Source organism: Rhinopithecus roxellana, chromosome 13 (assembly GCF_007565055.1).
Source record: "Rhinopithecus roxellana isolate Shanxi Qingling chromosome 13, ASM756505v1, whole genome shotgun sequence".
Taxonomy (NCBI): Eukaryota; Metazoa; Chordata; class Mammalia; order Primates; family Cercopithecidae; genus Rhinopithecus; species Rhinopithecus roxellana.
The window spans coordinates 114,885,237-114,899,576 of record NC_044561.1 but is presented as its reverse complement, the minus strand read 5'-3'; the positions used below and the strand labels follow the sequence as shown (position 1 = coordinate 114,899,576).

Here is a 14,340-nt window from a genome sequence, read left to right as displayed (position 1 = left end):
CACTAGTTACATTGAAAGGAGGAGTTGAAAGCATTTTCAGTAAACACAGCTTTCCCATTAATTCACTTACTCATTCCACAGCTAATCACTGAAGAGTTCAAATGTGAGGCACTGAGTGCTACACTGCAGAACAGGGTTCCTCCCCGGAAGGTGCTTGGGCACTCCACAGCTGCTGGCATGCACAGACAGGTAAAAGATTATAATAACCTGGTGATACAGCTGCTGTAGTTTAGTGCCTATCACAAGATGCTTATACGATTTAGGCAGGTCAGGGAAGACATCCCAGAGAACATGACACCAGATCTGAATTTTGAAGGATGAGACCACGTGAGGCAGGGCCTGAACAAGACCTGAATGAGCAGGGCAGACGTCGGAACCCACAGGTGTTCAGTATAGTTGGATGAATGTTGGAAAATAATGTCAGAGCAGTAGACAAGAACCAGAGGCCAGATCGCTTATGCTGGGCTCTTTGCTATGAGGAGTATGTTTTTACTTTGTTTTAAGACACAATACCCACTGAAGAGATAGCATCTGATTTTGTTTGCACTTTAGGAAAACATACTGTTGGTAGCAATGAGGGTAATGGGGGTGACGGTAGGAGACATTGAAAACAGAGAAGCACTTAAGAAACTGTTTCAAGCAAAAATGACAACAAAAAAAAAAATATGGGAATAGGCCGGGCGCGGTGGCTCAAGCCTGTAATCCCAGCACTTTGGGAGGCCGAGACGGACGGATCACGAGGTCAGGAGATCGAGACCATCCTGGCTAACACGGTGAAACCCTGTCTCTACTAAAAATACAAAAAACTAGCCGGGCGAGGTGGTGGCGCCTGTAGTCCCAACTACTCGGGAGTCTGAGGCAGGAGAATGGCGTGAACCCGGGAGGTGGAGCTTGCAGTGAGCTGAGATCCGGCCACTGCACTCCAGCCTGGGTGACAGAGCGAGACTCCGTCTCAAAAAAAAAAAAAACAAAAACAAAAAACAACAACAAAAAAATATGGGAATAAACCAGAGTCGACTGGAGAGGAACCAAGGGATTCTGGAATTAAAAGAGTTATGGGAAAGGGAAGGAATCAAGGATGACTCAATTCTGGGCTAGGTGACATGGCAGGTCGCAGGACATTAACCTCTGATGGGGAACACAGGAGCAGGTGAGAGAGTTTGTGTGTGTCTGTGTGTGTAAAGGTGTGTGTGAGTTTCGTTTTGGAAGAGTTGTGGGGTTTTTTGGTGGTACCTGTGCAGTGTCTCAGGAACTGGCCAGGATGTGGTTGGATATAGCCACATAGAGGTCAAGAGGAGGGCTTGGATTTGCAAATGTGCAGTGGTCATTGTGCGAAGAGATGAAGTTTGGGAGTTGAGTAGAAAACTCAGGGACCCTTTCTGGTATTGCCAGCATTGAACCCTGGGAACAGTGATATTTAAGGATTGGGTTTTATAAGAGGAGGATTCTAGCGAGGAAGCTGAGCCTAGAAGCCTGCAATCAGAGGGATCAAGAAACCAGTGAGATGAGAATTTTAAGAGGAAATGATCCATAGTTTAAAATGCTGCAAAGCACTCAAAGCCTAAAAATGGCCGTTAGATTTGGTAGCTAGGGAGTGATTGTCAAGAACAGCTTTAGGGAAGTAATACGGGAGGAAGTGAACTTTCAGGTGTGTAGAGGATTTGTTCATGTTGTTACTGTTTTGAGATAGAATTAAACCTGTTTCTTTATTGAGAGGAGGAGAGCTATACAAAGGGAGACATCCAGTGATAACTTAGGGAGAAGAAATGATTCTTCCATTCAAAGAATGCTTATTGCGCACCTGCTAGGAGCTCAATCCTATTCCAGACTCAGGGAGTATAGCATGAACAAGACAAAGTTTACTCTGTGTGTGTGTGTGTGTGTCAGGAACAGGCAATAAGCTTAAAACCAAATAGATACATAGGAAGTCCTCACTTTAAGCAAAACAGCATATAAGGAAACTAATTTTTTTCTCATCAACATTGTAATGAAATGATGTTGATTAGAGGAGCTGGCTTAAGTTGTTTCACTTAAAGTCGTTGTTTCACTGGAAGTCATAGCTTTTTCCAAGAGTCTGGACATTAAGTAAGGTCTTACTATAATATAATATCAGGGAGTAATAAGGACCTGGAGGAAAATAAAATTAGAATAAGAGGATTACAGAGTGGTGGTGGGTGGGAGGTGGGGGTGCTGTTTTCTGTAAGGTGGTTAGGGAAGGCGTTGCTGCTAAGGTGATATTTGAGGAGAGTCCTGAATGAAAAGAGGAAAGAGTAACTGGGAGGTAATCGAGAGACTGAGGTGACTGAGTAGGGGGAGAGAGGGTGGATCTCAAATACAGATGGAAAGGTTAGTTGTCCCCAGGAGATGAGGCACTGTTGCAGAATTTTTGAACTGGAGAGAAAGCGAGTAATTTAAAAAAAGAAAACTTTCAAAATGTTCTAATTGAAACCTGGCCCCCATTTTTCTTAATAGGAGCATCCTTAGATGGCTGAGTGTAAGAAGGAATGGGAGCTTTTATATTGTTTGGTTTTGCATCATTAAAACATCTTCTTCGTCATTTACGTCTTCTTGCCGTGACACTGGAGGGATGACCTTAAGGACAAGTAGCACAAATGGCTGCCTATAACTAGTCTTCACCATGTGACAGATGTCATAGATTGTTATCCCTTTTCATTCTCCTAAGGCCCTCTGAGGCATACGTTGTCAGCATTTTACAGGGAGGAAACAAAGTCTGAAAGAGGTTTCACATGTCTCGTCATCATCACAGCCCAGATCCAAACTGCTTTCTGGTACTTCAGACCCTTGCTATTAAAGTACGTCCTGTAGACTGCTCACACCCCGCAGTAGAGATAGGTACATGTGTCCAGTTTGTGGGCATGGAGGGTAGTAAGGTGGGGAAATGGGAAGGTGGGGGATTTCTTATCCATTGGACTGCCTCCGGGGTCAGGAGTCTTGATAAGAGGTGTTTGGGCCGGGATTTAAGGCAGGTGGCATTCCTCAAGACATCTCTGCTTTCTTGGTTATCTCACTCTTCCCAGATGAGTTACTCTCTGTGTCCTTATTCCTATTCCTAAAATCCCCACAGTATAACCATGTGGGATTACCCTATTTATGCCTGCTATTGTTAGAGTGGTTCATAGGAAACAATCTCAAGGTTGAGGATGGGCATGAGTAGATACAAAAATACATGTTCATTGTGGAAACTTGGAGGTTTAGAGTTACTTCCCACATACTGTGTCTCAAAGTGCCTGATAGAGTGGTGAGGGGTAGGGGCCTGTTAGCAACAAAATTCTCCATCGTTACTGTGTTCAGTTGTGTCTGTTCTCGTCTTCTGTGAATATGAAGGACCTTGGTAGGGGTCTGCTGGGTATGCACTTGTTTGTGTTTGCAAAAACACACACTCTCGTAATGAAATAGACCCTTGGACTGAGCGGGGATTATTAGGATGGCAGAGTTCTCAAGGTATAGTGAATTTAAATCATTTCTGTGAATAAATGGTTGAATAGGGTGAACCTGATATTTTGTTATTTTTAAAAACTTACCATTACACAGCACTGAGGAACTTGGAAATAGCACAGGCACTGTTGCGGAATTTTTGGACCAGAGAGAGAGATAGTAATTAAAAAAAAAAGAAAACTTTAAAAATGTTCTTATTGAAACCTGGCACCCATTTTTCTTAATAGGAGCATCCTTAGATGGGTGAGTATAAGAAGGAATGGGAGCTTTTATGTTGTTTGTTTTTACATCATTACCAGCTTACCTTCTTGTGAAGGTAATTAAATGCTGCACTGCTACAGAAGCACTCATACATACTGCAGCAAGGAGAGTGGGAGTCCCACTAGCTTCCCACCAGTTTCCCCAGTTCAGAAGTTATACACTTGATATTTTCCGCTGTTGACAGGTTTTCTGGTTTGCCCACACAGAATTGTCTGTAGAATTATCTGTATTATGTTTCTGATTAAGTATTGAGACCCTGAAATTACTTTTTGATTTGTTCTTTATTGAGCCAGAAGGATCTAGTCAGAACTTCTGAGTGATGGCAGCAGAGACTGTAGGGCCATTTCCAGCATTGTGCAGAAGTACAAACTTTAGGGTGTAACTAGTCATCTATTCCTAGCACATAAAATTTAGCCTTACAAAAAGATGACATTGTTTTATACATTTTTTAATGTGTGCCTTTAAAAAGATTTAAAAGTAGAGATAATTTAAGGGTGTTTATAAATTATGGGGTGCTGTCTGGAGAAGGACAAGTCAATAAACTGGAGAAGGACAAGTCAATAAATGCTTATTGAACACCTATTGACATTTGTTATCTTGTTGGTTGGCAGCATGCTGGTGTGTTTTGTGAACTGTTGGGATGCCAGAAATGATTTGACAGTAACATGAGATTTGCCAGAATTTGCTTTCAGTGAACTAGACAGTTATTCTACAGTAACATCGCCATCATTCAGATTTCACATGCACATTCTCTTCGTCTCAGAGGCTGGCCAAGTCTGATGTGATATTTTCACATTTCACCCACCTCATCTCTGACCTTCCCCTTGGAGTCAGGTTCATTTCCTACCCGCTCGTGGCCTTGGGAGATATTCCTTAAAGTGGAACTGGCCTATAAAAGGATTGAAAACGTTCATAGATCTAGTGGCATATTGCCTGAGTGCTCTTCAGAAAGCTTGAAACAGTTAAAAGTGCCATTAGCAATGATAAGTAGGACCTGTTTTCCCACATTCCTGGCAGTGTTATACACCCTGCTTATTTTTATTGCAGTGCTCGTTTGTGGTAGTGAATCAGAAATTGTGCTTTCTGATGTCCCTGCTGCATCGTACTTGTATCGGTTCTTTGTACACGACAAAGGTAATTTTTTATTAACATTGGTAGAGTTTTCCTGTAGTGTTTTGTGTTGTTTGTTTTTTGAGACAGGGCCTCACTCTGTCACCTAGGCTGGAGTACAGTAGTGTGATCTCACTGCAGATTAGACCTTCCAGACTCGGATGATCCTCCTACCTCAGCCTCCCGAGTAGCTGGGACCACAGGTGGAAGCCACCACACCCGGCTAATTTTTGCATTTTCTGTAGAGACAAGTTTTTGACATGTTGCCCAGGCTGGTCACAAACTCCTGGGTTCAAGTGATCCACCTGCCTTGGCCTCCCAAAGTGCGAGATTACAGGTGTGAGCCATTGTACCTCACCTTTCTGTAATTTTTAATGATTTCATTTTGTTGGGCAGAATTTTATTTGAGACATATTGATAGAAATACCAAAATGGTTAGAAGTAATTGGTGCCACGAAGAAAAGTTAGCACATAGACAAAAGATCTCTCAGCAAGGCGATCTTTACTCTCTGCAGAAAGGGTGCTCAGTCGCAGATGAAACAGTGGCCAGAGCACACCTGAACAAAGGAAAGCAGACATATTTATCCCTTGTGCATTTGGATCATCCTTACAGCTGTGTCCTGCATCCACTGGCTGGAGCTGGACCTCACACTCTTAAACTGACACCCGATTTGCTAATAGCCTAAAATTTTCCTAAATAGGTAAGTGCAGGGAAGAACAAAGAAGGAGAGGAGGTTGCTTACGAAAGGTTTAAGGAAACAGTAACATTTCCAAATAAGGAATGGGCATAGGCTGTGAGATGGAACGTGCCTATGAGCATGTCCAACAGTTACTTAGGATAGGGCCTAACAAAGAGTTAGTAACCCAAAGCAAGGAGGCTTTGAAGAAAGTTAGTCTTTAAAAGAAACTATTATTTCTAACACTTATGATTTATTCTTTAACAAGAAGGCGAACTTTGAAGACGAAACTTTTTACTTTCTACACATATGTCTTATTATTGAGAATAGCCTTTTTTATTAGCTGGAATTTCCCCCCAAACTTCTTTAGTTTTGACTTTGTGGCAGTTTGTGATGGTTGAGAATGTCAGTTTTCTGGGATCTGATAATTTAAAGAATAGAGATAAAGGAGATAAACTTGTAGTAACATAATTTACCTAGAACTGACTCCACTGTAATGAAGCCTAGGAGATAATATTTTTTTTTTTTTTTTGAATTTTAACTGCCTTGGTTCAGAGCACTTACCATTTATCTGGAATTTATGGCTTCTTCAGGTAAATAATTGTCCTATCAAACACTAACCCTTGCATTGATTCTTAGAAGCACCATTTACTAAGCGGACTTGCCTTTCCCTGATTTAGCCAGTTAGTCTCTGCCCTCGTCCCCTTCCCCTTAGCACCCGACCATGCCTGCTTTCGAGCTGCACCCTTGGCCGCTGCACTCTTTGCAAACAGCAGTACCTTGGTAGACATGTCTCTCTAGGACAGATTCCACGGCATTTTGTGGTTCTTTTAATAGAAAATGCCTCTTTAACTCTTAGAGGAAAAAAAATCTAAATTGACAGACGTTAAAATGATAAACCGTAATTACAGTCCCAAGGATGATTGGAATCATGTCTTTCATTTTTCTGTGTGCATCCAGCATGCCATGAACTCACTTAGAATTGGAACTCACTTTAATCTTTTTTAAATTGCAAATTGACAAATTATGGTAGTATATATTTATGGGGTAGAGAGTGATGTCATCATTTATGAATACAATGTGGAATAATTAAGTCAAACTAACATATCTACCCCCTCAAATACTTATTTCACTTTAATCTTAAAGCTGTAATCTTAAAAGCTCTGTTAATACTTAATGCCTACATATCCCATTCATTTGGATATGAGAAATAATTAGGAAACTTAAGGGTATTTTGGTTTTCTGAGTGAGTGGTGTTTTGTAGCTGTGTGGGATGACCAGGAAATCAAAGTCAACAAAAAATAGGAAGTAGTGTTTATATCCCGGCTAGAACCAGAAGCCTGAGATACTATGATCCTTGTATTGTTTGTATGTGAGGAAGGTTAAGAGCTTCAGATCTGAAGCGGTAGTACTAGTTAGTGATGCTGGCAGCCCCAAATTCTGGGTTTCCTACACTAGGGTTTATTCTTTTCCCTGAGATGCCCCAACATGCCTTTGTACCTCTGAAGACAATTACTGGGCTTTTATGGTGTTCACAAGTCATTTATGAGAAGTGCAGTGTCATCAAGGACATTATGGTTGCAGTGGGGATGGGGGCTTAAGTCCTGGGTAGAATAAAATCAGTCCTTTAAAAAAAAAAATATGAAGTATTGCAATGAAATTATTTTTTCAAGTAATAAATGCACATGGTTTAAAACATCAAATAATATACCAAATCCTGTCTCCTTAGAGAGAATTGCATTGAACTCTTAGCTCTTTTTTATTGTCTATATTTCTTTCTTTCTTTTTTTTTTTTTTTTGAAACGGAGTCTCACTCTGGCCCAGGCTGGAGTGCAGTGGCGGGATCTCAGCTCACTGCAAGCTCCGCCTCCCGGGTTTACGCCATTCTCCTGCCTCAGCCTCCCGAGTAGCTGGGACTACAGGCGCCCGCTACCTCGCCTGGCTAGTTTTTTGTATTTTTTTTAGTAGAGACGGTGTTTCACCGTGTTAGCCAGGCTGGTCTCGATCTCCTGACCTCGCGATCTGCCTGTCTCGGCCTCCCAAAGTGCTGGGATTACAGGCTTGAGCCACCGCGCCCGGCCTTGTCTATATTTCTATTTCTTGATTTATCAATTATAGACATCATTGATTGTTTTCTTCCAAAAGGGATGAGGGCTTACCTTATTTCCTCCCCATCTCCTAATACCCCTCAATGAAGGCATGTTACTGTTTTTGTTCCTTTATTAGTTACCACTAACTTTCATACATGCCAGCATCTTTTATAACTGATTTAATCTACAAAGACAATATCCTTTTGACATCATTTTATTGGGTGCAATAAATTAGGGTCTAATAGAGTTAGATCTAATTAGGTCTACACTTAGGGCTCTGGGGGTTGTTGGACATAAATGTTCTGCAGAAGTAATCCCCTGTTTGTTTTCCTTGTGTGTTACAGTTAATCTGGAGATGTTGAAAATGTTTTATTTTGGGTTTTGTCATAATCTTTGCCTTTTTAAAAATGTTTTACAGAAATATCTTCCTCAATAGATGAAAATGAAAATACAGAAGAAGGAGAAGCAGGTAAGCAATCACATGTCTTTTAAGTGAATGCATCTGGGGTATCTTGGTGCTTTTTCAACAAGGGGAGACACTGGCAGTGTTGGCTCATCCCTTAATCTTTGGTACTTTCTCTGTTGCCTGTATTATAGTAACTGAGAGCTCTGTTCTGAATGACTTAATAATGTGGATTTTTCTTGTTGCTCAGTTCATCTTCACGTAGGAGTAAATGTAATGAAAACTGTATATCAGAATATTATTCAAATTAGCCAAGTAGAAGAGAAACATTTCCTCCCTTTGAATAGCTTTCTGAGTCTTTTCTGAAAGAGAGATGTGACCAATTCTTTATAGTTTATATATTTATCCTTCTATCCATCTGGATTTTTGGTTAAACTAAAAGCATTCTTACTTACAAAATCCTTATTTATGATTTTGTAAGTAATGATCGGTGGATGGGTTCCTCCTAGAGAGAAGAATAGCGAAATAATTAGAAGAACAGGAGCATCAACTCTTTGGCATTTGGTTTTTTGAAGGGGGTGTGGGATGGAGAGTGTGATTTATCTTGCCAGGATCTCTTTCCTTGGTTGGTACTGCTGTGCCCTGAGTGTAATATATTCAAAGGAACTCTGAGACCTCACTCAGGGAGGTCAGATGGGAGACCTGTCTCTGTCTCTTGGAAATGGGCTATTTCTGATAGGCTGGTTTTTCTTTTACAGAATTGAATGACAACCTGGGAAGTGGGGTATCTAGATCCCTACTTTTCACTGGGACTCTGTAAAAAAGAGGTTGGGTGAGACTAGCCACTCTTACTTTTCCAGTTTGCTTCTAGGGAACCCTAGTCTAATAATAGGGTGACGTAGGGTTATGTCTCAGGGTTATGGTTACAAAGACTACCCCCTGGTCTGTCCTCAAAGGATAGGTTGGTTTGGGGAATTAGTTAACTTATCTGCTGCCAGATAACAAGAAGAGCAGTGACTAAATACTGTCTACACACTGGATTTATATCTGTCCTAGCTCAGAGAGTTGTCAGCTGATAGGCAAACACTACATGGAATGCAGTTCCATGTATCAGGAACTTCTCCCGTGGATATACTCAGGTGTGCAAAACTGTGTATATAAAGGCTTAAATTGCTGTTTCACGTATGATAGCAAAAATGGAAAAGAACATACATATCCATCAAAAAGGGGACTGTTTAAATCATAGCTCACCCACCTAGTGGAATATTATACTGCTGTTTGTTAAAAAGAACACATTACTGGCTGGACGCAGTGGCTCACACCTGTGATTCCAGAACTTTTGGAGGCCGAGGTAGGCGGATCACCTGAGGTCAGGAGTTTGAGACCAGCCTGGCCAACATGGCGAAACCCTGTCTCTACTAAAAATACAAAAAAATTAGCTGGGCATGGTGGCGAGTGCCTGTAATCCCAGCTACTCAGGAGGCTGAGACAGGAGAATCACTTGAACCTGGGAGGTGGAGGTTGCAGTGAGCCGAGATTGTGCCATTGGACTCCAGCCTGGACAAGAGCAAGACTCCGTCTCAAAGAACACATTACTGAAGAGAACCCCAAACCCTCAAAACTATTGTCATTTGTGATATGTGAGCAGGTTTATATTTCTTAAAGCAGTCTTCACATTCATTTATTTTTAGGCATCCTTTAAGATAAGCATTTATTTAAATCAAAACATTCTATAGTGATTACACCAAAATGAATTCTGGTTTCTTTCTGTGAGATTTTACTGGTTCATGTTAAGACCTTTGGTATATTAGCCAGCTGTTATGTAGCTTCAGTTGGATGGTTTTTGTTTTAGACCTCATGGTAATGTTGATGATGAACAGAATAGGATTTTTCATTTAAAAGTTAATATTAGATAGGATAGAGAAGCAGGTTAAAGAAGTGAGCAACTTTCAGAAAGACTTTATCCTGCTTCTCTTATAAATACTGATGGTAGGCCATACTGATAACTGAACTGCAAGAAGTTGCAGAGAATGAAAATAGAAAATTATGTTCAAATTAAAGCAATATATAGACTCCAGGATGGAGAATTCAGTGCCTAACAGAGAAGAGGCTCATGTTCTGGAGTGAACTTCAGCTTTGATTTCCATAGAACAGGATTGAAACTCTGACCCTACGATTTAGTTGTATAACTTTGGATAACTTCAGCCTTGTCAAATGATCCTTTATGGAAATTTTTCCTTTGTGCTTCTTAACTAGTTGGGCATTCCACCACACCACTGTTGATGTCATCCATGATGTCATGAGGGGGTGGCCATCAACATTGCAGACCACAGACTGGGCAGTCCCCAGGAGCTCTTTAATAGTTCCAGAGAGTTCTCTGGCTAAAGATTGGTGCTGCATCTGTCGAGCAATGTTAACAATCTCATTAAAAGTGATATTTCTACTATATTTAATGTTTTTCTGTTTCTTTCTGTCTCTTGGTGGTTCCTTGAGGGTTTTGATGATCAGGGCAGAAGAAGAAGGTACCACCTCAATCTGGGCCTGTATGTTCTGAACGGTCAGTTTCACTGTAATCCTTAGACCCTTCCAGTCACCAGTTGCCTTGGCAATGTCATCACCAACCTGTCTGGGAGACGGACCCAGGGGACTGATCTTAGGAGCCGGTGCAGACATGGCACTGACTTTCCCCCCCGGTGCACCTCACGTACAGACTCTGATCTCACTGGGGTCAAACTTCAGAAGCATGGTGGAGGCAGCTGGTGTCAGATGAATCCGATTCAGGACAACCAAAGAAAGTTGCACCTTGGCCTCCTTTGAGCTGGAAGACAAAAGCCAGCCTTGTTTTTCTGTCACTTAAATGGGAGTAATCATAACGTGCCTCACATCATAAGAGTAGGATTAAGTGGGGTAATTTGTCAAGTACTTGGTGTTCAGTTTGTCAGTGACAAGGAAATCTTTCAGTTTAACAATAAAAGTAACCATCTAACTTTGTCTTTTACCATGATTCTGAGGTGTTAGAAGTAGCAGCAAATAAAACATCCACCTTTTAAAAACCCTCATTCCTATTAATTCACTTTCCTCTTCCTTGGAGAAAAATAGCATGTAAATACACTCTGATCTTGATATTCCTCATTTCTTTGTTCAAAATCTTATCAAGGTAAATTGAGATGGTAGATTTTTACAAATTAAATCAAAACTCAGTAATAAACAATAGTGCTTCTTATTAACCAGAAAAGGCATAATAGGTGTAATGTGCCCAGAACAAAGGGTTTAGAGATTGACTTTGTTTTGCCTAAACAAGCGTTGTGAGAAAACAGACTTTAATAAAACGTTTAAAAGTGAATCACTCAGGAGAACTATAGACTTTTATCTACATTATAAAGAACTAAACTGCTTCTAAGAAATATGTTTAATTCTTAAGATGACTAAGCATTATTAGGCAAAAGAAAAATTATAAAAATAAAATGCGAACTCTAATCATTGAAAACCTATGTGGCACTATTGATGTATAACATCGTTGTAAATACTTCTTTGCAAGAGGGCACATCCTAATGTTAGCAACAACAAAACTGTGATATAAGAATATTGATTTTTATTCATCTCAGCTCCTTGCTTGGCACTGGGAAAAAACATAAAAAGTGATAAATATTATGTAATATATAATATGGTCTGCAGGCAAGTGTAATCTTAAGGGGTAAGAGGGCTTTGGGACCACATATCCAGTGTAGAAGACAGTTAATAAACAGTGAATGCAATAGAAATACATAATATTGTAAGTAGGATGACAGCTTGGAGCTGTGCCTAGGAAGTAACCCAGACCTGAGTAACTACAGGAGAATCTTGCTTCCTGACCCCATGCCAAGAGTTGGGTATGAATTCTTAGGTCCTCTAGAAAACATAAAGATGAGAAGAGTTTTCTTCAGATGTACTGTGAGAATCTCAAAGACTTTCAGATTATTAGACCTTAGTTTCTTCCCTGGAGTGAATATGGGTATAATTTATTCACTCAACAAATATTTGTTGAGTTTTTCAGCATTAATTCATTAATATTAATTCAGAAATATTTGCATTCTACTTGGGGTCAGGTCCAGTAGTAACTAAAACAATTTCTCAAGAAATTTCTAGCCTGATTACAAGCTATTAATATAACCAGGGAAGGAAATATACCCCGGAAGAGCCAGTTTTACCGTGTGGTGGAAGATCATGCCCTGGAATTGGAGAGTATGGAGGCCGAGGGAAGGTCAGCCCCACCAAAGAAATTGAGAGAGTTCTAAAAAGAGGCAATGTCTTCTGTGGGGAGCTGGGTTTCAGGCTTTTTGCTTCAGGGGCCTCAGGAGGAAAGCTTAGAAGGGAAGAGGGTGGATTTGGGAAGTTGAAAGACATGGTGGGAAGGGAGAAAGGAAAGGCGTGGAGTGTGGTGCTAAGTTTTGGATGGTGACCGAGGTTGAACTAGGACAAAGAATAGTTCCCAAAAGAATTGGTCCCAGAAGTCCTCTAGGGAGAGATGAGGACTCAAGTTTACTAGTAGTATGGCTCACTAAATCATGATCCATAATTCAGAATAGTGAAAGAGGAAGAATAGCAAAGTTGGTAATATGGTTGAGTGAATAATTTACTTTTAAGACTTTTTGGCCTCATCTGCAGAGGCTCTGAAGATCATCTGGGCTAATACTAGCCTAGATGACTAAACAGCCTCACCCTAGAATCATGTTTCAAAAGGACTTAAAAGGTACCTATCCACCTCCTTTCTCCTCCCTCCTCCAAAAAGGAAAAGAAATCTGAGCATTAAATGCTTTTCCCTCTTTGAACATATCTTAATAGATTTTTTTTTCATTATTCTTACTCACTTTATGTTCTGAAACATACACTCGAGGCCAGAATAAGTCACTGGGATGGCAAAATAACACTGACTTATATAATGTGAACTGTGGATGAAGCTAGGACTGTGTAACCTGAAGAAGTGAAGACTTAAGGGCATCATGTGGAAAAGAGGTTAAATGTGTCTATTGCTGGACCTGTGGAAACGATGGGACATGTGGGGGAGAGTTAGAGGAGTATAGGCTTTAGCTTCATATAAACAAGGACATCCGGGCCGGGCGCGGTGGCTCACGCCTATAATCCCAGCACTTTGGGAGGCCGAGGTGGGTGGATCACAAGGTCAGGAGATCGAGACCATGGTGAAACCATGGTCTCTACTAAAAACACACACAAAAAATTAGCTGGGCGCGGTGGCAGGCACCTGTAGTCCCGGCTACTCAGGAGGCTGAGGCAGGAGAATGGCGTGAACCTGGGAGATCGAGCTTGCAGTGAGCCGAGATGGCGCCACTGCACTCCAGCCTGGGGGACAGAGCGAGACTCTGTCTCAAAAAAAAAAAAGAAGGACATCCGGAGACGTTGAGCTGCACAGCTGTGCCATGTGCCTTGTAAGCAGTAAAGCTCCCTGTCTCCAGAACTTATTAGTTATTATTTTCTCTCTCTCCTAATTCTTTGTATGTTAGAAAGAATGAGATGGGAGTTTGAACTCAACCTCAGAGGCCCATCCTGACTAGAATCATAGAGTTTGCCAGTACATTTATTTATGGTATTTATAAGACCAAAGTAAATTGTATGTAAGTTGACACAGTTTTAACTAAAATATTACATAGTAATCCTATATTACTATGATATAGTAATATTACTCTACATACACAGTAATATGATTACTATGATATAGTATCATGATTATATGATTATGTAATGCACATATGATTATGTAGTAATCATATTACTATGTAATATTTTAGTATTAAAATGCTAATATTTTAATTTTAGTATAAAATATTAACATTAAACTATATAGTAGGATTAATTATAATATATTAATATTTAAATTGCACTGTGGTTCATTTAATTCATGTTACTAATGTTATCACTAGCATTTATGAGACAGACACAAAATTTTAATGGAAATAAGCTGCTAATTTTAAAATCCTATGCATAAAGAAGCTGTAAGTCTTGTAAGTTTACATGTAGAAAACACTATCATAAAAAAGGCTACTTAAAAACAGCTAATGGAATTGCCTCGCCTCCTGTCTTGACCAGAGGAGTCTGGGAACCTCTGGTGACCAAGTTTTTGGCGCAGCTTCAAAGTGATGATGAAGGATTTGGATCTGTGACATTTTTAGCTCGCACACGAGTATTGATGTGACTGTGAAGAATTGTCTTCCTCTGCCTAACTTTGTTTTTTTTGAGACAGAGTTTTGTTTTGTTGCCCAGGCTGTAGTGTAGTAGTACAATCTCAGCTCACTGCAACCTCTACCTCCTGGGTTCAAACAATTCTCATGCCTCAGCCTTCTGAGTAGCT

The 14,340-nt window shown here is 40.4% G+C and overlaps 1 protein-coding gene across 2 annotated transcripts in view; it reads left to right on the top strand.

Annotated features, from left to right (window-relative positions):
• Positions 1–14,340, top strand: part of LOC104681621 (chromodomain-helicase-DNA-binding protein 6-like) — a 180,294-nt gene that overhangs the window by 54,998 nt on the left and 110,956 nt on the right. For both annotated transcript variants that reach the window (XM_030915211.1, XM_030915212.1), the window contains exon 2: positions 8,013–8,063. In XM_030915211.1, coding sequence (XP_030771071.1) covers positions 8,031–8,063 — 33 coding nt within the window. In that variant the 5' untranslated portion in view covers positions 8,013–8,030. The remainder of the gene's footprint in view (positions 1–8,012; positions 8,064–14,340) is intronic.